Genomic DNA, 23,719 nt, shown 5'->3' with positions numbered 1-23,719 from the left:
CATACATGCATTCATGCATGTTGTTTTAGGGTAACTGTTTTATAAAAACAACATTTCTGTAACATAATAATTGTATATGTGTATGGTGGTTTTACAGAACTGTATGGATTCGGTGAAAGATGAACCTGATTCAGACAGTGATATGTGTCAGGATAGAAATCAGGTCATCAGTGTAAAAGCTGAGGATGTCTCAGATATAAAAATTGAGGAACATCCTATTCCAATTACAAATCAAGTTATGAAGGATGAACAGGAGGTAAGTCCATTAAAATGTCAATTGTCCTCATGTGTGTGTATCCATCCAAATGAAAAAAGTCACTACTGTTGAATAAATTTTGAAATTGTATCTAAGTTATGAATGGTATCATAGAAAATCTTCAGACATTCATAGATCCAGTGAATTATTCTACACAGGGACTCAGAGTACTGTGTTTGTTTTAGCAGTACACTCACTCAGCCTCTACCCCTTCCATCAGAAGTAAGGATATGGTACTCTGAATTACCAGGTTGTACTGACAGTAGATCTTATTTAGGATGGATGTAGTATGTATTCCCATTTGCCTTCTTCTCATCATAAGTGATATCACTGAAAGAATAAAATTTAAATCCACACTCTGAACAACTTTGTTGTTTTTGCGTCATTTGTTTTGTCGTTAAGTTTGAAAGTTGTGTAACTGCAGCGTGACAGTCAGTAGGGGAGAGAGAGGCTTTGTGGTGTAAGAAGAGACTTCCCAAAAGTGAAGTGGAGTGAAATCTCCACTCGCAGTTTACATTCTTTCTGGGATTTTAGATTTATTGGTGGCACTGTAATTTCTGACAGTGACAGTGATAATTACATGGAATGTTGTGCACTGTTTGATAGATTTACTCTGTTAACAGTCCTGAGATACATTACATCTCAATAGCTAGCTTACACAGACCACAAGTTTTTATCTAAAATAAAACTTAAAATTGGCTCTCAGCAGCAATAAGACAAATGTGTCCTAAGATTACCCTTACATGTATACAGTTTTAGGGTAAGAGCATGTAGATACAAGTAAACAGTTTTGATTTATGGAATCTCAACATGGGAAAAATTACATACTCAACACACTCTTATCAGGATATAGGTGTTTTTCAAAGGTTATTCACAAAATACTCATAAGTCACACATGCTAACCCTGAGGGTGCTATAACTTTCATGAAAAGTTAAGTAGAATTTGGTGACAGAGAGTGCCACTGACTTTTCTGACATTTGTTGAACTGAGATGATATTAAGTGTCTGAGAAATGCTTCTCCTTACAGAAGAAAAGCATGTGGCATCCAAGGGCTGTATCAGTTCCTTGCAAAATAAAAGTTAGTGCACTTTATTATGCAAGAAAATCTTTATCCCCGTTGATCTCACAAGAAAGTTATACAGTAATTAATTCTGATGTAAAAATATGTGTCCATTTTGTGCATGACACAACTAGGTTCATGGAACAGAGTTTTTCTTGAAAGGGCAATGGTCACTCAGCTAGCTGAGATATTCTGTGCCTATTATGAAACCCAGAGGATGATACCATGTTTACATAATCATGCCACAGGATCCTATCTAGAGCCATATGAATCAAGTCCAAATCCTCAAATGTGATACATAAAAACCTCACTGGTATTAAAATATCAACTCTTAGATCTTGGTTAGTGCATTGCATCAGCATTTCAAATGTGAAAGTTACATTGCTTTATTGCTCGTCAGCCATAAAACATTTGGTTTCAGGAAATACTCTTCTATTTGCACAAGAGAGCGTCCTTTTGTTTCAGGTAACATTAGGTATAAAAACAGTGAACACGCTAATGAAGACACACCAAATATCCAAAAAAGTCCATAGATACCAGTTGCATTAAGAATTGAAGGAAAGGCTTTACTTGCACAAAACATTCCAATGTCATTCATAGTAAAAATGTAAGCCCCAGCAACACACCTAATCTTAGATGGCAGTATTTCTCCTATCATCGATGGTGGTAGTACAAAATATCCATATGTATTGAAGGCCACATATATGAGTACCAAACTAACTATTATCCATGCTTGAACGTTCTGCATACGAACAACTGTACCAATTAGTATTGCAGCAATACCTGAACCAAGACCTGAGGAAATGCATACTGTTCGACGTCCAATCCATACTAATATTATACAAGAGACAACCATGAATACAACTCTTACAATTGATGTTAAGATGGTAGTTAAGTTGATATCCACACTCCCATCACTGTTCAGACCTGAGATGATATCCACAGCATAGAAAATGAAGAGATTAGTTCCACAGATAATTTGAATGATGTTGAAAACATGGACGATAATGAATGGCTTGTATATTTGAGGTTTGAAATACTGTTTCCATTTCTGATAAGGGGCCACATTTGTATTAATTTGTTTGGCAAGTTCAGTGTTCTCATCCTTTATTCTTTTTAAAAGTTTCTGTAGATCTCTCTCCACCTGGAAAGAAACCTCATATATATTTCTCCAAATTTCATTTCTGAATTTTCATACTGTATCCTAATTGTGCAATTTCATACAGATAATACTGTCATTACAACATATTAAACAACATGCCCTTTGAAGGACAATATCAGTTAACTGATATATCATTCACAGCTCCCTAGTATATATTACCTACATTTCATCCTCCATTTGATCCTACATTTCATCCTCCATTTGATATAAATATGGAATGAGTATTTGTCTTACCTCTGCAGGATGCCCGGATCCCCATAACCAGCTGAACACCTGATTAGCCTTGTTGATATGATTGTTTCTGACCAGCCACACTGGGCTCTCATGCAGAAGACTGTAGCCCACAAGATCCCCAAAACCAATGACAGCTGCAAGTCCTGCTGCTATTTTCCAACTCATATTGGTGCCAATCAGAGAAATTAACATAATGCCTATGGAATACATCAGGAGGATACAAGCAGATAGTGTGCCTCTTAGTCTAGGGTCTGCCATCTCTTCCAAATGGAACTGCAACACATAACACATTAGACACCCATGACCTTCTGGTTTATGATGTAGCTGGTTACCAATGTTTTGGAAGAATATATCTCCAAATTTTATCCTGGAGATTGAGGCAACACATTCATTTTAAATTGTAATCATTAGCTACAAAACTACACAACACCATGAAACAGAAGACCATAACCAAACAACTTCTGATGACTATAATGTCCCATGTTTCTTATTTATTTCAGTTTATTTTTTAAACATATCGGTGTTTGTTTATTTGCGGTTTATTTTATGATGATCTCAGTATCCCAGATGGATTAATTGATGGAAAGAAGAGGCCAGGAATAATTGAAGTTAAATTCCTGTCATTTTCCAGGAAATCCGTTTTTTTTTTGACTGAGATTTTAACCTGAGAATTCCTAAACATGAAGCAGAAGTGTAAAATATTCAAACCATGACATTTGGTAACATATGATATTAATTTTAGATGAAAGTTTGTGGTGGTTCTCTCTGCCAGACCAATTTCTTTATAACATATGGCATAGTGGATATTCAATGAGTTCTATGTTTATAAACGCAAGATGGATTTATTCAAGGTCGGTCTTCAACCACCTGAGGCTCTACGCTATGTCAGGAAAGTGAGCCACGTAAAAATGTAAATAAAAAATTTGTGTTCTGACTGAACGGATGAACATTAAAAAATAAACATGAAACCGATGTGGTGAAAACTTTATTCTTTAATGAAAATAATAAATATAAAAGGCTGTTATAACATATTTGCATAACATATTAATTGAAATATTAAAAAATACATATTTGGTGATTTTTTAATAGCAAAGTCATTGATGATATCTTCAGAAGATAAGCTACAAATTTCTTCACTTTTGATGGGCATGGTGCTTAACGCAGAGAGCTTTTCTTGCGACATTGTTGTCCTCAGGTCATTCATATGTTTTAACCACAAGACTCAAAAATAGTTGCATTCAATCTTTGATTATGATTTGATAAAGGACCTGATGGTTTAAATGTGCTCTGGCTGAAACTCTGTAATTATCAGCAATATAAAAATGGAAGTGCTTTGTCTAACCGGCGAGGTGAATATCTTCATGGCAGTCTTTATTACGAGTGTCGTAGTTGTACTCAACTGTTCTTCAGAGGCATCCGAATCTACTAAAAGCAAAAAGGTATTAGCAAAATGTTCGTATATGATCGAACGTCTATTGAAATTAATTTCTAGCTCATCCATAATAGGGACGAATGATGTGACCCGAAATTATCTCTTGGAGAAAGTTTTATCAGCTTTGGGCTCATCATCATAACCAGAATTTCCTTTTCTTGTTATTTTCTGTGCGTTTGCACTTTTGTAGTCTACATCTCTATGTATTCCACAAAGGGACTCTATTTATAAGAGGAAATAACGTATTGCAGTTAATGACGTTTCATTACTTCATCATTAAAACGTTACTGATTCTGTTTTCAAAATACTTTCTGTATTCATACGCCTGTGGAAAATTAAAACGCACTTATTGCCCTGATGACGGTGGCATCAAGGAAACGTTGGTAAACTTGTACCAGACTACATGGCAGACCACAAGACAGTCTTCCTTATATTCACCGCCGTGAAGACCTCAAATCCTACTCAAACACACAGGGTTTATTCTTTTGTCAGAATTTGAGAGAGGGGATGCATGGCTGAAGATGTAAAACAAAGTAACTTTAATATATAAAGTGAAGTTTTCGTGACGACAGGAAGTTGATGAAAGATTCTCGGGTTACAAGCCACCTGACGCGGGTTGTAACCCGAGAATCTTTCATTAACGTTAATATATTTTACTTTTATTATTAATGTTATTATTTTGGTTTACAAGCGGTATTTCATTAACCTGAAGTTAAATTGTTTTTTTATTTTAAATAAAATAAATATTACTAAATGTGGAAGGCATACCACGTATCTAGTTCGTAAACACTATACTTTTCATACATAGTTATACGTTAATTCTTTCTCGTTTCATAAGTCTTTTGTGTAACTTTTACAACAATTCTTCATCTTTTGACTTCATTACTTTCACTAATATGCCTATAACCCGCAAAAAGGAATGGCAGAAATATCAACTTGAATTTAAAAAAATTCAAACATTTCTACTCATATAGGGGTTCAAGAAGTCTACTTGTGTGCACAATGTGAGTGTGCAGGAGTTTCAAAATGGGCCGGACAGTTTATATGTGATGTATGCAGTATCATAAAGAACATTAAAGGGACACATTCTATGGGAGAAAGTATTACGATGCGTAATAACTATCTATTCAGAATATCACTGTGAACTTAAAATTATCTTTCACTACCAATAAAATATTATCAATTAAGCACATTTTCGATATTATACTTATAATTTTATATCATTCAAATCATTTTACCTGTAGCATGTTTGCTATAAATCAGCTGACTGATTATGCCCTCACAGAAGTCATCCACATCCATCTTCAGTCATTTTCTTCCCAGGTGTACACAAAACTAAACGCTTGAAGGCACACTTACCTTCGTTTAAAATTACCTTTCATAATTATATATTAATTTATTTCTGTGGCATGTTTATCTGTATTACAATTTACTAAAGCAATATCTATTAAGAATTTATTAAAACAGTTTCTTACCTGGTAAATTTAAGTTTTTAATTTTTTTTTCCAAAATTCGTCTTCGTCTTCACCTCACAGTATTCTTGCTAATTTTTAAACAGGCATGAACATGCTACATTATCACTCTGTGTGGTTATATTGGCCGATTATTTGTTATATTATTATATTGTTATATTTATAACAGTAAAATAACTGATTTTGGTATTCCTTTTATCTGCTGTGCTTTTTGGTGCTTCCTTCTTTACTTATGACATTCATTTCAAACGTTCTCTTTTTTTAAAGTACTCTTTCCAAAATAAAAATAATTATAAAAATACTAAAGAGAAAAATATGCTCACAACAGAGAACCCAGCAAACTCAATATTCAGTAATTAATTACATACGTTGAGCTCAGCGGCTCCCAGGAGGCGGGGCATTTAGTTTGTTGGAGTAGCTTCGGGGGAGGGGGTGAGCAAGCGATATGAGTTCCCGAAAAAAAATCAATTTCATTTTTATATATAACGCAGAAAAATGCATGACAAACATGAAACAATATATTTTGTCCTACATTTTGTCGACAATCATGACGGAGAACTAAAATGGACTCCAAATAAATGCTTGGCTAATGTATAGAGACGTCGCATGCACATATACTTACTCGCACACAGCTCAAACTTTTTAGTGATTTTCTCATGCATACAAAAATGTCCGCAGGCTTCATAATCAACACGTATAAATAAGGACAATTTTATAATTACTTGCAACAAATATCTTGTCAAATGACTGAAACATGTTTTAAATTGAACTAAAATTTTCATACGAGCGTAAAACAAGGATTCTCGTACTGCATATTATATAAAAAACGTATTTTTCTTCTTCAAAACCTTTGTCTGTTCCAGACAAAATCAACTCTGAGAAAATGAGTACTGCCATATGACTGAATGCCTTGGATGAGGATAAATCCATTCACTTTTTCCTGTCTTTACACATCAGCATGGAAAAACATGTACAAAAATAGTCAAAGTAATGACGTTTCCCAAAGGATGAAAACTTTAAAAATTGTTGCTTATTGCTTGCTTGTTACCAACAATGCCTGAACAAGAAAATTAACATGAAACTGGTTCTTTAACTAAATCATACAAACTTTATGGCATGACATTTTTAAGCACAATACCTTGGTACATAAATTATAATTTTTTGCGAATGTCGCCCGTGTTTGTAATAATTATTCAAAATGTTACGAATTACTGGTGTCTGCTAGTAATTTTCATATAGATACTAGATACTGATAAATAAATAGGAAAACGTGCGAATCACAGCGTGTGTACTGACTACTGGCAATTGAAACAAACGTATGTTGTAAAAACACTACAAACTTCTGAATATACATTATATGTATTGTTTTTGAAGTGAGGTGTGCTAGATTTCAATTTTATAGGAAAAATTGGCTTCAAAATGTACAAGAATGTAAGCTACGTAATTCGAAAACTAACTTATCATTGCATTTTGTTGGATCAGAGAATCAAATATGGCAGAGAAGAGATATATTTTAACTTACAGTGATAGCAGGAGTGGTTGCACCCTTCCCAAAGCCACCCAGTGCTCTCCCAACGAGCATAAGTGGGTATGTACTTGAAGTGGCTATCAGTATCCAGCCAACACACACAAAGGAAACAGCAATCTGAACAGTGGGCCGTCTGCCCCACACATCCATCATGATTCCGCTTAGAAGACAACCCACTGGTGTAGCACCAATATAGATGCTTACTGCAAAGAGACACAGGTCTTCAGGTCAGGATATGGGTGATACATATTAATAACAACTTATTACAGTCTACTGAATATGAGACGCCACGGTTGTAACGGTTAGAACGCTGGCCTTGTGATCCTGGGGTCTCGGGTTCGATTCCCGGCGGTGCCCGAATTTATAACTTGTGTTGGGCAAGGCCGTGATCTTGGCAACACGGAGTTTTCCTCCGGGGGCTTCCCCGATTTCTCCGTGGCATTCCAACAATTACTCCATTAACACACAGAAGAAGGCAATGGCAAACCACTTCCGGATCATCTGCCAAGAACGTATATGAACAGGTCCCAGTCCGAGAAAAGGATGGAAGGATCCTGTTCATATGGACCTGTCGTCAGACAGAACACCAAATAATAATAATAAACTGAATATGAGGGTAGACTTGTGTACACAGATAAATTCAAGGACTTCTTCTTAACTCTGAATGCATCTTTCTTGTTCGTATATTGCTGAAGATCAAGTATATTTGCGAGATGACATATCGATAATTTGAACGTATTGTAGTGTAATCGATGATTCAACAGTGACATTTTTGTTTGAAAACAAAGTAAGTAATTTAAGATTTATTTCATACCATGACAATTGATAATTTCCTGGATTAATATCTCTCGCTTCACAAATTACATTTCCGATTATCTCAAAGTGAATGTTTACTTCTACGTCGTAATACTATCCTCCTTGTCTCCTGGCGTCTTTCGGTAAAATCTCACTCCTGCCATTCAGTCTGCACACACGTACTGACCATTTCACAGTCCACATGCTTTGATGCCACTTGACAATGAACTGCCTGTTAACGTACCAAGGTCCGACGGTTACAATGCGATGATCCTTGAAGTATACCACTTGCAGCTTCCGGACGTCACTGGACCTCCAGATAGGGCATGCATTATCCACCACATTATGGGTGCGTTCTCTGTATAGCAGCTCACCGTTTCTGACGGACAGACAGCTTTTCCCATGGATGAGGAAGCCAGCCACACCCAATTTTTTTAACAGCCTTCTGTCTCACCTGCCTGACTTGCGGCGACCAGATGAGAAGGTTCCCACGAAGTTACCGTGCTGTTTCGATTCACTGTATTGGCTCTCCACAGGCTTTTAGATGCTTCTCGCGGTGCTCTTCGAGACGTTAATTGGTATCGTCCAAGGCCGTAGCTAGAATTCCTGTCTACCGAGGTACCCTCCAAATAACTATCCAGAAGCGATGGACTGCGAGACGAGGCTACGAGAGTCGTGTCATCCGCTTAGGGAAGACGAGTCTACCCTGTCTACTGCAGCCCGCATGCCGAGATATATGGTTGTGGTTGACTGGAAGCACGTTTGGAACGTTCGGCGGTCAAGGTATGATAAAATGGGTTTCACTAAGTAGGTTAGGTTAGGTTAGATGGTTAACATGTAAAGGCGGTTTCTGACCTACCCAGTGTCACGAACCCCTTAATATCTGCTATTCTCTCAGAGTGAGAGATCAAGTTTTCATGAAAAAACAGGCAAAATGATGTTTTTGTAATTTTTAATGTCTTCAAATGCAGATAAGAAAACAAAATATTACAGACTGTCTTGTAAGATCCAATAGTACAGTTTATCCTGCTCCGAATTCCATAACAAATAAAATATTTATATTACATTTCAATTTGTGTATTTAGACAAGTTTCCTGTACTTACCGATCCATGACTCAATATCTTCATCCAATTCAAAGCCACTGTTGTTTGCTCGAAGCTGAGGAAGGAGGATGGCTGAATAACCACTACTTAAACCATTACAGATAGCAGTCAAGTACACCAAAGTTGCAGTTATTGCCTGGAAGCACACGGTATAATTTTAAATGACTCATCCCATGTTGATTTAAATCAGTTAATTAAGATTAAGTATTCTTTGCAAGGCTCAGTTGTATTCTTCACAATATGTTTCAATTCTTTTCTGGACGTACATCAGGTGAATATTAAAACCTTCTTCATGTGTAGATTAGTACCCATGTGAATGTGTAGAAAAATGTGACTGTTTTAATTACAGTTGGAATACAAGAAAATCTATAATTTTTTTGGATTGATATGATTTCTTATAAATATTCAGTCATCTAAAGACGATACATAAGAGGGCTGAAGTGTGTCAGAAGAAAAACCCTGAAAAAACTTAAGGAATATATAGAAATGCAATAATTCTAGTAGTCAACAGTATTTGACCTTTGACCTTTGCGAATGACCAGGCAATTCTTGACCTGTTTGAGTCAGGACCTTGTGTAACGTACTTGTTATTGTTATTAACCAACATCTACTAAAATTGTAATGTATCAACAAAACTCCTCATTATCAAATTTAAGGGAAATTTGTGGTTCTTGTTGGTGTCATAATTATGTCCTGACCTTTGCAATCACGAAGGAGAAAAATTTCTGGAAATTTTTGACAGAAATAGGTAGGAGAGCCCAGGGCAGGGAACTTAATCTTTGGAGGCATGTGGAAGGGACAATAACAAAGACAAACACATGGAGGAAACTAATGTGGATTTATTGTCTATTTGAAATTTAAAATGAGTTATTAGTTTAGTTCTAAGAGTTACAGTTTTTAAAAATATTAATTTCTTTACAGAAATGTAACTTGCCCCATTTTGCCCCGTACCCGAGGCAAGACGGGGTATGGTTGATACATGTTTGAAAAAGTTGTAAGAAGACACAGATTATCTAATAATTATGACGTAGGATATAAAAATGATAAAAGTGTACAATGTAAAATATCGAAACTTTACACATTTGAAATCTTCTTAGGCCTAATACATGTGCACCTCTTCATCATAGTCACTATCAACACCTGAACATGAGTTATGTGCCATTTCAAGCAAGACGAATAAACGATCCACCCTTCAATAGACTGCGAATAGACATCGCCAAAATACTGGCACTCGTCATCTTGATCATCTTCTCTGCTTTTACTCGGGGCAAAACTGGGTACCCTATTCTGCCCTACCCCATCCCCACCAAAAATGACATAATGAAAATAAATAAAAATATTGTGTTTAAGACTTTCAAGAAAACACCTTGTAACAAAGTGGGTATGAATAATGAATAGGTCTTACCTTCACTGGAAGTTGGGGAAAATTCGTAAAATGTAGGAACAAAATCCAGCATGGGTGATTATTTCAGAAAGAGTAACCACAAAATGGCGCTGACTGACATGACATGGCCCTGTGTTGTTTGTTAATGGTATTTCACCCGATCCCGATAAATCGAAACGCATTGTAGACGAAAAAAAGCCGATACCCTGTTCTACTCCGTGACCGCTGTTTCTTTGAAAGAGCATATCTCTGAGGCAAATTTTCAACTATGAAGAATGAAGTCAAAATGCACATGAATTAAAACTTGCAGACTTAAATGCAAATGACTTTCTGTGATCTTCCACTTCATTACATCGTCCTGATTTCATTATGTATGTGAGAGAACGTAAATGAAAATTGTCATATTAATTTCTAAGAAAAATATTTATTTTTTAGCCGTGGTTTGGGAGAGAGTTTCCTGCCACAGTGTTTTGAAAAATGTCTTTATGATTAGACATATTCATAATCTAGTTATTTCACTTTACATTTTTTCTTAGTACATTTGTGTAGCATCCCATTGATAATCACTCAAAAAATATCTACACCCCTGTCTGAGACAAACTCAAGCTCCGTAACTAATGTCTTATTATCCAAAAATATAATTTATGTGATTCAGTGGACAGTGGACAGAACTTGCCCCTGTCTGTTATACTATACTTACTACCTTCATTAACACAAACATAGTATCCCTTACAGACCCAACAAAATGATTAATATTAACGTATTATGTTATTTAAAGGAAAAGTACCTGAGCAAAAATGGGACGTGATTTGGATTCACGTTTCACTTGCATTACAGATGGCATGTCAAATTCTGACATCAGGGACTCTTGTGCATTGATTTCCATTTTGCGTTGTATGCACAGTCCTGAAAAGTATATTGTCTTAACTTGACTGGTATTCTGCAAGGTTAGGAAAGATATGGTTTTCGATGATGTTTAGACACTGTTACCATTAACCTATAATAATTTTTACTTTCTGACACGCAACGTCGAGAAGGTATTATAGTATCAAAAAATTAATGAATCAGTCAATATACAACTTCATAAATAAACTAGTAAAATGAATAAATAAATAAATATAATAATAATAATAATAATAATAATATAAATATTGAAGAAAATTCCAGTTTTGCATTTATTAGTACAAGCATTTACTGTTTTGTGCATTAATATAGCTGGAGAATATCCACTGAATATCAGTGCCTTCAAATTTTTTGCTATGAAATCCCGCACAACCTGCAAAGTCCCTTGTGCTGGTCTTCTTTGAAATACTTGGTATAAAAGTAGAGTTGTAATGAAATGTATGGTGAAGATTTCTGTCTTCTGGGTTGTTGCGCTGTGTAGTTTGGTCGATGTTTACCAACGTTTCAGAGGTCATACTGCCTCCGTCATCAGGGCGATGAATGATGCTGTTCTTTAACCTACTAAGAGCCAGTATGCAAATGTGGAATAATCAAGAAGGGCTCGGCTCCTTTCATCCAGAAATTATAAATTGCTTCTCTATGTATTATTATTGTTGTCAATGAAGAGAATGAATCTTTCTTGTATTGAACAGTAACGTAATTTATTGCAGCGTTATCGTTGAAAATCTGCCTGAAAGTACAAAATTTAAAAAAATTGTTTATAAAATAAATTACCATATTTCCCCAGTTCTAAGACGCACTTATTTGACATCTTAAATTTTCTGAAATCGGGTGCGTGTTATATTTGATGGCATCTAAGAATCGATATCGAAAAATTATATTGTATGACTAAAGCACATGGAAAATCTTCATGTCAATAACAATAGTCATGGGGGAGCAAACACGAAAATAACAAATTAATATTCCATAATTATTTCTGTGAATTTCCGTTGTTAGGAATGTCGTTACGAGTGTCAATTTTACTGTGAGGGCCAGAGTTCACTCAACATTCTTATAGACACTAGTCAACCACATTTTTCTTACATTCATTAAACTTTATGTAAATCTAAAGACACGTGGTTTCTTATATTAAGGAGCATTGAAACAAAGTTTATTCTTAAAAATAACATCAGACAGATGCCCATCAATTTTGATGCACTAATTCATAACACCTTCCATTACGCTCAGTATCATGGACGGTTATATGGCATTAGTTTCTTCAGTAACTCTCTTTGAGATTATTCAAGTCTGCCGGACGTGTCTAAAGCACATAGCACTTCAAGTAGCCCCATAAAGACAAATCACAAGCCAAGAAATTAATGGGTGTTCAAACACAATCATCAAAGTGTACATCGCCTGCACAAGCAGTATGTGCTGTCGTTTCATCTTGTTAGGACTACGAAATGACAAGGTTATGTCACGACTGCGTAACTTTTAAAAGAAAAACTCATTCATCTTATGCACATATCGGTCAGATGTCACAGTGCTGTAAGTTCGAATGCAGAATCCACCGAAGCGATTTGCTCGATATGTTGAGGGCAACAGACTGTATGCATGATGATCACTTGGGGCTGCAACCGATAGTGGGTCATATCTTTATCTTTTTGCTGTATTCGGATAGTTCTTACACTACCTCCAGGCTTATTATTTGTTACAGAAACTGTGGTTCGAAACTTCTGAGCCCAATTTTTGATGGTATGATCGGGAACCTTTCCATGTCTCAGAACGTTAGAATGCCGTCTGAATGAATATTTGTTGCGTTGCTATCACAGAGTCGTTACTTTTTAAGAACGTCTGTACGGCGCACAGTCGACCAGTGATCCCTGTTTACTGAATAGCATCCCTAACTGAATGGTATAGCTCACTTACTTTTGTTTCCACCCTGGGGCTGCCAGAATACTACTTAAATGAAAATAACGAGAGAACGCTGCTCCACTCTGAATCTGGTGGGTGATTGGAGGCTTAAAATACCAAATGGTCGATTTATTATTAACGAATATTTTTCGATAAAGAGAGATCGATAAGAGTTAATGTTTACTCCTGTGCTCATTGCCGCTTCTTTCTTATATACAACACTCGGAAGAAGGTTTGGAATTCTTGAACATTCGATTATTTTTTTCCCAGATTTCGATGTTGTTTACGTGGATATATTTTAATTTTTACAAGAAATTTCAAACGCCAAATGCCATAGTTAATTACCACATTACATCGTCTTCCAAGCTGTTTAATTATGACAAGGCATTATAATCAAAAGTTATTATGCGCAGAAGAGCTCGACAGTAGAGCAGCAGGACCTAATTTTACAATAGAAGGAAATGTTCGTCGTTGGAGGAATGATCGTGCTGTCATATTTTCGTGTAAGACTTTCACAGGAGAAACTACCAAATCACTGGGAATAGCAAAATTTAAAACTGGGCGAGTTTGGAGCGACAGATTCATCCGCCATAAAGGAGTGTCACTCAGGCATCAAACATTCATATGCCAAAAATTCCAGCTTTTTTCCAAAACTAAACTTCCAGCGATACGTAATAAAATTTAAAAAACAACAAATATCTGCCTTTACGCATAGTGTAAGGTGGTATAATTTCGATATAGGTACTACTTCGATCAAATAATGCAAATTCTGAATTTTATTATTATAAATATTTGTAGAAATGTGGTTAAAGCTTAAAGGTTTCGTGCGTTAAGAAATAATGCCCTATAAAAAGACGTCATTCCGGGAAAAAGGTATGCTCCGAGTATTGTGTTAAGTGCATGGAATTGAGCAGGACTGTAATACGACTAAAAATAATACATCGTTCCATTAAGCACCGTTAAACAAAAGAACTGAATCTCGCTGCTCAAAACAAACGCAGGAAGTAATATTTCGAGAGATCATGCATAGTCCAGAGAGAGAGAGAGAGAGAGCGCGAGAGAACAGAGTTCTCAGCACACTTTATTTCGACTGAAAATATGTTAGAGCCAATGCTTGTTTAAAAACAATTACTTTACCGACATGTCCTCTCAGATAAAAATAATGAGTAGGACTTTCTCTTCATCGTGCAAGAAGTCGTCCCAGAAAAAGAGGGCATTACACAAAATTCCATAACAAAGACAATTTACTCAACTTCCGTCGAACCAAAACGTACGGCAAGGAAGAAGGCGTAGTCAATCTTACGTGTTTCCAAGAACATGAATACATTTGTAAATTTTGTTTACCGAATTACTATTCCGGTAAATCAATCAATGAAGGAGACTTAATTTGCTGCCAAGTCTGCAAAACTTATTGCCATGAATCATGTGCTGGTGGAAAATGTATATAATCGAAACTGTAGATTGTACTACTTGCAGCACAGTTTCGACCAATTTCTTTCATATTTATAACTTCTCTCGAACACATTTTTGTTTTTAAATTTTTTTATACATAATACCTGTGTGTAATACTTTATATTTTATATAACAAAATTTGTTTAGAAAATAGTTTTTTTTAACACGAGGGCCCAAACAGTAAGAAATGATCGAAATTGTACAACCTTGTCCTATAGGAAATACAGATGAGACGGCAGTGTATTTTTGTAATGGAAATAACGGTGTTAAAGATGAAGATTTAAAAGAAGTCAAAATTAGAAGCACCGGCTTGTAAAAGTAGCGTCTAGTGTTATTGTTCCTATATTTTACTACTGATGGCGATAAGCTGGCACCTCATCACGTGTCTGAATAAATGCATACATTATATGATACGGAATATTAGTTGTTATCGTTAACCTTACACTGTGTTAACGAGGGAACCTAGAGGCATACATTTTTAACAGATAGCACCACAATATTTTTTGCAGTGGTTAAGATAAGAAGAATGACAGAGGGTCGACTAAGTTTCCAGCAACGCAAATCATTCTTGAAATAATACTAGAAATTTGAGAATGCTCAAAGATGGAGGCCCTAACACGACTAACAATTAAAAGAATTCGAAATAAAATTAAAGCGTTTGATACTATGAACATCTTGTGTAAGCAACGATCTGGTAGACCACGTAGATGGCACTTATACTATAGTGTTACAGCAGTTTACATGATCGCCGAAGACATTTTTAAGGCGATGTGCTAGTGTGATGTGAGAGCCCATCATCACAAGTTTTCCCGGCCGATGGATAATAGGCACAGAATCTGTTGAGTATTCCCCTCGCCACGATCAACATATTTAACCCCACCTCTTCACCTGACTTTTTCTTGTGGTGCTACTTGAAGAACGCGCTGTACAGCACAAAGCCAGCAACACTTCAAGAGTTTCCGCGAGAAATTGTACGGTCTTGCGCAGCGTCGCAGTAACAACTTTGGTGGCGGCTTTTCAGACATTTTCTTTCTGTACCACGGAGCTAACGGTGGTCATTTTGAAGAACTGCACTAGATTAATTAATTCACTGTGCGCCAATATTAACATATGAACTGGTTCAGTTTATTTAAATGTATTTTTTGCATTCATTGAATGTGTGTATACAACATTCTGGGACAGCTGCATCTTGTTCGTAACCACAAAATCATATCTAAGAACTTAATGTTCCCTAAGATGATAATGTGCGCATACAAAATAATGTATGAATGACAGATGATTTGATTGAACATCATGATAGAGGCCGCCCACATGATTATTGACGAGTTAAGAGGCGAAGAACCGAAGCAACAGCTCACCGGGAACGGTCACAGGTAATTGAAGGAGATCCTCAACATGGCCTGACGCTATACGCGGCGAAAGCAGCAGCCGTTCCACTCCGGATATAGCGAGAAGTACCGAGAGCCACCATGAAACATGACCGCCACCAGTAGAGCACCGCTGGAATGACCGATCGTTATACTGCAGATGTGGGAACACCCGTCGGTTCAGTAGCAACCATCAGTGGGAGGAAATTGTGAAGATATGAAACAGGACTCAGGAAACGAATAATGGGCGACGTGTGGAACACAAAGTCGGCCATCACCCTCAATCCTGCAGTTCATATCGGACGTGCAAATAAGGGGACCGCTGATACACTAATCGTGAAAGACGCGGACAGGATGTAACACCGTGGAGTGATCAAACGGGGGAGGGGGAGGGTCTGTGAAGATCTCCGATCCCAGAAGAATCATAAAGAGAATTGAGATGATCGTAATTTTTGTATACGGCGTGTGAGAAAACTTTCTCCCTTTTGATTCCGGGACAGAAATTTAGTAACTTTATATGTTCTTCATCTAGATTACGAGCTAAATTATTTTGGAGCTAGATATCCTGCGAGTCTGAGATTCGTTAAAGGACTGAAGGCACAATGTGTTATTAATGGTTAATAAGAAATGCCACTAATGGGTCCTGAAGCAATGGATACGGTTATCTCAGCTCATTCTGCGCAGCTTTGTGATTATTATGGGACTATGTGAGAGGGTTGTGAGACCGCGGCAAATGGTCACCTGTAGACGGCGAATGGCCTACTGAAGTTCGGACTGAAAGACTTCCTTCAAAACATAACAGTGCATAGGCTAGATATTGGTTTGAGCATCACAGACGGTACCTCTACGGAATATAAAAAGCGGTAATCTAGACCAGGTACTAGGTGATGCAAAATATTCTCTTGCTGAAAAAAGTCAAGGACAGGGCATTGATAGACGATATGCAGTACCAAGGACTCGAGGGCTCTCTGTGCAGCTTGGAAACTGTACTGAGTTGATCGCCGCCAAGATATAACGAGTTGAAGAGACCCATCACATTGTGTGAACGCAAAAGGAAATTTATCGCTGGGTTTGCAGACATTGCCAGCCGCTGATCAAAATAATTGAAAAAAGCTCAACAGGAACAAAAGCCTGTTTTATGCCCTGATTAAGTCGCTGTGAATTCAACCTGTCGTACGGTACTAGTAGTCTGGTGGCAAGTTTATAGCGTACACAAATAGAAGAAACTTGTGATTCGGAAACCACTGTCATAAATACGGGTGACAGGAAGCGAATAATGACGCAGTACAGAGCTAGCTACTATCTAATACAATTGTATTAGAAGACGAACTGAATTCAATGTACGGACACGTGTTCAACTTGTAGAGTAGTCATTTTATCCTGTCTAATGATGATCTACGACGCAGAAAACAGACAGCCCACTCGGACCTGCGTCTTCGAGAGAAGAACTTCGCGTTTGACGATCGTGACCAAAGCAGGCGCGCTAATTTGACATTTTTACAGATTTCCACAGCCAGTAGGTTGACAAGAAGCATTCAGGCTGAGATTTGGAGTCGTCACTGCTCCCAGTAGTGATGGCTGGGACGTGTGGCCCTGAGGAGGGAGTAGTCGGTTTAAAACTGCGCCGGGCAGATGCTGTAGAACTTGGAGACTGGGCAGGGCCATGAGCGGAAGGACATCATTAGCCACAGCTTCATCTATAGGAGCTTCTGGGGAGAGTGAAATTCTCTAGTGTTGAGAGACGGCGTAATGGATCGCCACTAGGAGGGTTAAAACAGTGCACACAGTTTTCGCACGTAGAAAGAAGAAGGAATTTCTCGGAGTACTTCACGAAAGACTTGCGGGAGGATACGACTGCGTCAATAAGACCATCAACAGATAAATTGAGACAACGGTACTAGTGACCACATTATATAAGAGATTTCGAGAGTTTCCCAGCAACTCGATATTTCAGAACGAGAAACTGGGATGTGTTTATTAAAATAACTTCCTGGTACCGCTCGATGTGATGCCATAGATATCGCGAGGAAAACCCCTTGGAGAAAAATGCAGAACTGATACTTCCTGATTGCCATTAACTAATCCAATGAGTTACCGGAGTTTTTTAGCATATTAGAGCCAGTGCTTCAGTTCTCAGATCTGTCTTAATGAACGTGAAAATATTTTGAGCGTTTGCTGGATCAACGTGGTTGCTGTCACCATATTTTCAGAATGTGTACAAGGAAAAAGATTGCATAAATAAATAATATTTCTTTAATCATTGTTCTGTTCTCCGTCAGAAAACTAAAGACACGTAGACCCATGTTAAACTTGACTTAACAATTTTGAATGTCAAATCAACCACTAAGTTTTGCAGTCTAATATTCAGTCACACTCTAAACGTTTCAACTTCACACTCATAATAACTGTTATCTTTTAAACGACCGTATTCATATCTGAACATTAATTGCTGACAGCCGCTCATTAGCTCAACAGACAGCGAAAGTGTTGACGACAAACAAATAACGATCTAAAGGCGGATTGTTATGCTAGCGCAAGGTTAGGATAAGGCAGTGAATCGAACTGAGCACAAAACGGTCAGATGCAGTGGTACAATGAAGTCATTGACAAATACTGTGTCTAGAACATCGGGGTTACTGTGTGTGTAAAGAACCGTTCTTGGGGAGTTAAGCCCATAGTTGAAACGGAAGTTACTGTTAGCGTAATTACGCAAGAGCGAACTCCTAGTTGTGATCAGCCTAGAACTCCAGTCCGCATGCTTCTTATTGGAGTCAACCACCAGTAAGACGAATTCTCCTCTCAGACACTCACTAATGTACTTATCGATTAAGGGCCTTGTGGGCGAGGGGTAGACCTCCATGAGCTTCCGAGGTCTGTATATGACCGTGGCCTCCAGATGCTACAGGCCCTAAAGTGACACATCGTAACTATCTGTGCTAGTACGGACGTGAATTAGTGAGTTACCTCCTTGAGTCGATCGGTAAGTTATGTAGCATGGCAAACATTGTTTGCGAAGCTTATGACCCGATCCTTATCAATTTGCGTCTCGTTCGGGAGATAAATATCAGCGTCATCCATTTCCAGATAGATTTCGTGTGTCTAGCCGAGCGAGGCCGAGGACAGCCAGGTACCATCTTGAATTTTCATCGTTAGATTCCCAGAATGACTGGTGCCTACGCGCGCGTGTTGCTGTCGTCACATAAAGATGGCTACGATACGATGCAGATGGGGCTTGAAGGCTATGGCTTATATATCAGCTAGCTTATTTTAAACTTGACATTGTTAACTCCTTACAGCTGTCCGTGCCGATTAGCCCTAGGACAGGATGCCGCCATTATCTTCGCCCTAGGTTATGGCTGGAAGCAGTAAACAGCATTACTGATAAGGGTTATTTCTTTGTGTGCGCCTTCTCGCGATGGCTGAAATGCGGTGCCTTTCACGTCGTCCTACTCTGCTGATACAACGATACAGTAAAACGACTTGTTTGGTGTTTGAAAATACTTAACTGACTTCATTTGAAGCTTGACTAAAAATGTAATATATGGAATATGCTATATGAGGCAAATATTTAATCTCGTAACAACTCTCAGGGAATGTTAGTCACAAGTCGTCATGATGTAATGTCGTACAATGCGCGTGGGGAATTATCCAGCAGTATAAAATGAAACGCTTATGAAATTTTTAAACACTAGGTCGTGCAATACCTGAATGTGTTTCTCTTCTGTTAAAGTGGGCAAAATACACGTACCTACGCAAAAATCTTGGCTAACATGAAGATATTGAGAGGGAAAAGAAATAACTAAAAGTGAAATGTTAAAAGGAAAGAGGTGTGATACTTTTCAAAATAACAGTTTCTTGAGTAGAGACCTGGTTTTCCCACTACGGAAACCGGATTGGCCACAAAAACAGTGCACTTAATAGTGCTTCGTGATGAAAGCAAGGACGAGTTTAAATATACTTAACGAATTTGGAATAGCATGTTTCCATTACTTTATGTTACGTTAGCGTCCAAAATATTTGGCACGACATGCAACAAACGATACAAATAAGATGTTTATGGGTTGAGTCTGATGAATTTGGTAGCAATAAAATTAGATAACAGCGTTCATAAAATTTTACCACATATGGACAAAGAAAAGATAAACACTCATTTTTGAGAAGGTAACAGACGCTCAAATTCAGTGATCGTAAAAAATTTTAGCTGGTGAAATTTTAAAGCAGAAGGCTCAGAGCGGGTTACTGTTACGGCAGTATAATAATTTTCCATCGTCTGTCACCAGGAAGCATAAACCATGAATGGTCTATTTCCATCCGTGTCTCCGAATGAAAGTCTGTCTAAGTTATGAAGTAACCATGTCTGCGTTTACGCATAGTGTTGGGCAGGTCTCAACATACAATACATTCGCCCTGATGACGGAGGCAGTATGACCTCTGAAACGTTGTTTAACATCGACCAGACTACACAGCGCAACAACCCAGAAGACAGAAATCTTCATACTCATCGTCCTGATGACGGAGGCAGTTTAAATGAAATTTAAATGAAATATAAAAGCAGATATTTGAGAGTTTGGCCTAACATACGCTTATACTGCCTCAACTTAATAAATGTTGTGAAAGCTTACTTTCTGCGCAAAGTATGTTTAAGTACTGGCTGACAATGCAAGCCTCTTGTGAGCTCATGAAGTTCTTGGACAAATGGAAGTATAATTCCACTGCCAGTTCTTTCTGTAGAATATATCATCTCCAGAAATGTTGAATGGATTTGATTACATTTATTTTTCAGAGAATAGCTGCACCGAATTCATTAGGAAAATTAGTTTTGGACCGTAATGATCCAAAATTGTCCCTATTTTATGCAAAAAAATTAAACTCTCGTCAGTTTACTCAAGAAGAATGGAAATTTAAACAAGACACAAATACAGATTTCCTATAAATCTACAACTTCAATTTGCGCTATTTAACGACAAAGAATGGAAAATCATTCTTTATCGTTAACAGGAGATATAAAACTGTACTTTATCTATTTAGCAGTGACTTCTACCTCAAAATGCAGTTCATGATGGACCGGAAATTTTAAGAAGCTAACGGTTGCTGACCTAGGTAAGAATGTCGCTATCTTTATATAACCCAACGGTTTATTTAGCCTACAGTTTTCATATAAAACCCTATCCTCAGCCACAACAATCGAGTTCACACACTCATGTCCAACATTTTTGGTATCTGTCTTAATATTACCCCCCAACTACGCTTAGATTATCCACGTGATCTCTTCCTTAAAGTTTTTCGACACAATTTTTTTATCTCATATGAGAAAGTAACGAGAAATAAAACATTTTAATGTTTTGACGTCATTTCAAAATTAAAATGTCTTTGCCGTTCTAAAAATATGCCTGCTCCAAATGCCTGTTCTAAATGTTAAATTAATTTTTCCTACGAGAGATTGAAGATAAATTCCTTGTTCTTGATAAGCTTCGACAGCAGACTTGCTTGTTGTCCTTAACTAACTTTACTATTATTGCCACAGGAATAAAGTACAAGGTATATAAGACAAAAGAATGGAAGAAATTGATTTCCATCTGCAATACATTGAAAGCAATATCGTATAATAATGAAAGGTCGAAAATAATGCATTCGGTGCTTATATCTACGCTATTGTTTTAGTAACTTACGTGGTCTTCTTCGTTTTACTATATTTGTCTCATGTAGGCCTGTATAATATAATTTAGCTTTCGAATCGTCTTAATAGTCCTTTTACCTGACGGCTGTCTTCACTGCAGGAAAGTGAGCTGTTAGACGGAGTGAGTTGATAGGTATGTAGAAGAGACTTGCATGCTGCTACAATGTCCATGAAATGGTTATAGTCCTTTTTAAAGCATGTTTTTACTTATTATTACGGCGTTTGTGTCCTTGTAGATAATGTTATTGTTATCTATGATACGGATGAACAAAAACATTTACAATTAATGTTGATACTAAATGTGGCGTAGGCAGTTTTACCCTCAAGCATAGCTTTCTAATAAATTGCTTGCAATTACGTCATTTGTTACGAACCATAATAACAATACATATTATTCGTATTGTCTTCTTCACTAAAGCAATGGCGTATTGGTTCCTAAGGAAACATCCCGTTGAAATCAATAATAATATTGGTCTTGTTTACATCTGTTTATAGGGAAAAACACTAAATATATTTATGTAATTCACAGAGTAAAACAGTAAAATTTTCGCACTTTCATTCTGCGGTCTGCCGATATGTCTTGTTCATCCCGCGTGCATTTTTCTGTTATACTGTATCATCCTGCTTGTTTAAAAAGCACGTAGGTTATAGACTACATTTATGAAAGACTATTGATGATGAAATATTTAATAAGTATATAATAAATAAATTAATAAATGTTTTAAAGAAAATAATAGAGTAATATATGAAAATGTTTTAATAAAATGTTAGTTTCAATAAATTATACCCTTTTATAAATCAACGACCAGCAAGTCCACAAGAAGGTGTACCTTGTCACCTGCGCCACCAGGTTCCAGATGGGGGGAAAATGCTTCCAGACATAGAGGGCATGTGGGGTAAAAATAACACAGCCTCGGACAGTTAAAACGGGAAGTTTCTCCGGACTGGGGGTTTAGTAGGAGACAAAGAACTAACCACCACGAAATAACCAACGTGTAACAAAATACTGCAAAGGAACTTGGACTTATACGCCAGGTTCTTTGAAAGCAGTGTAGAAAATACAAAACAAACATTAGATTCACTCAGATTGGAGAAGGGTGGCATTGAAAGAGCAGAGGATGATACACCTTATACAAAAATTTAAAATTGTGTTTGTATTTGTGTAATCCCGTGATTTGCAGTAAAGTTTTCTTACTTATACCTTGAGATTATAAGTAGATTTTAGAAAGGTCAAAAATAAGAATACTTATTTTGAGTCGGAATCATAGAGAGGATGGTTCTTGTAGCTTAGAAACAAAGCGCAATTGAATATTGGTGCCAAGAAAAAAGTTGTTTCTTTTAAAGAAGATAGTCTGTTGGAAGTTCACAGATGTTTCGGAGGTCATCGTTGGCCCCATCATCAGAGTGATAAGTACGTCGCGCGACTAACCAGCCACGCAAAAACGTAACTGAAAGCGGAATCCTGCACAAGTACAAAACAACTTCCCTTGCTAAGATACACGATTTCTGAGAAGAAAATTCATTGCTGGAAATCGTAAAAAGTGTCTTAAATCTATAATGTGAGTGTGATTACGCTAAGGCCATTAGGATCGATTACTTCCAGGGGTATCATACTCAGTGGGATCTTCTCAAGGAGCTTGCCAGCTGTATAAATAGAAGTGATGAGTCAGGAATCAGGCAATTAGATCAATATAACCCCATTTATGACAAACACAACCGACCGCGGGCCCTACAAGGGGACTGATCCTGCACACGCCGTACTAATTACACACATTTAAACAAACTAAAGTCTTTTTTGGGCAAAACTTTACTCGTTTTAGCCAGCCGTTCATCGGAGGACGCCCCAGCGGACCAGACCACGAAGCCAACAGCCGAAGAAGACCATGGAAACGCGGATGATCTGCATCCATCATCTTATGTTGTATTATTGCACCACATGTACCTGACTTTATCAATAAAGCCTATGGCACAAGATAGGGAGACCTAGGGGTCGTATAAA

At 37.3% G+C, this 23,719-nt stretch overlaps 2 protein-coding genes across 10 annotated transcripts in view; one reads left to right on the top strand and one right to left on the bottom strand.

The window, feature by feature from the left end:
* Nucleotides 1–21,878, bottom strand: part of LOC110831293 (facilitated trehalose transporter Tret1) — a 23,097-nt gene extending 1,219 nt beyond the window's left edge. Inside the window, exons 1-6 of one of the 5 annotated variants that reach the window (XM_022067134.1) lie at nt 21,799–21,878; nt 11,216–11,334; nt 9,045–9,180; nt 7,140–7,348; nt 2,714–2,986; nt 843–2,461 (exon numbers count right to left, since the gene is read on the bottom strand). In XM_022067134.1, the coding sequence (XP_021922826.1) occupies nt 1,694–2,461; nt 2,714–2,986; nt 7,140–7,348; nt 9,045–9,180; nt 11,216–11,314 (1,485 nt within the window). In that variant the 5' untranslated portion in view covers nt 11,315–11,334; nt 21,799–21,878 and the 3' untranslated portion in view covers nt 843–1,693. Of the gene's footprint in view, nt 1–842; nt 2,462–2,713; nt 2,987–7,139; nt 7,349–7,959; nt 8,458–9,044; nt 9,181–11,215; nt 11,369–21,712 lie in introns of those variants that run through there. The other 4 variants (XM_022067132.2, XM_022067133.1, XM_087351401.1 and 1 more) reach the window with 4 other exon arrangements.
* Nucleotides 1–23,719, top strand: part of LOC110831296 (uncharacterized) — a 31,699-nt gene extending 7,980 nt beyond the window's left edge. The window contains exons 3-6 of one of the 5 annotated variants that reach the window (XR_015535842.1): nt 98–256; nt 8,477–8,723; nt 21,072–21,143; nt 23,541–23,719. Coding sequence is in view for 2 of the 5 variants with exons in the window: in XM_087351403.1 (XP_087207529.1) it covers nt 98–256; nt 8,477–8,515 (198 nt within the window). In the remaining 3 variants the exon portion in view is untranslated. Of the gene's footprint in view, nt 1–97; nt 257–2,721; nt 3,686–8,476; nt 9,013–21,071 lie in introns of those variants that run through there. The other 4 variants (XR_015535841.1, XM_087351403.1, XM_087351404.1 and 1 more) reach the window with 4 other exon arrangements.

The sequence above is a fragment of the Zootermopsis nevadensis genome, unplaced genomic scaffold (genome assembly GCF_977971745.1).
Source record: "Zootermopsis nevadensis isolate Lab colony 2312 unplaced genomic scaffold, Znev_1.0 Znev_ptg000019l, whole genome shotgun sequence".
Taxonomy (NCBI): domain Eukaryota; kingdom Metazoa; phylum Arthropoda; class Insecta; order Blattodea; family Termopsidae; genus Zootermopsis; species Zootermopsis nevadensis.
Note: the sequence above shows the minus strand (reverse complement) of the source record. Positions and strands in the feature narration are given on the sequence as shown.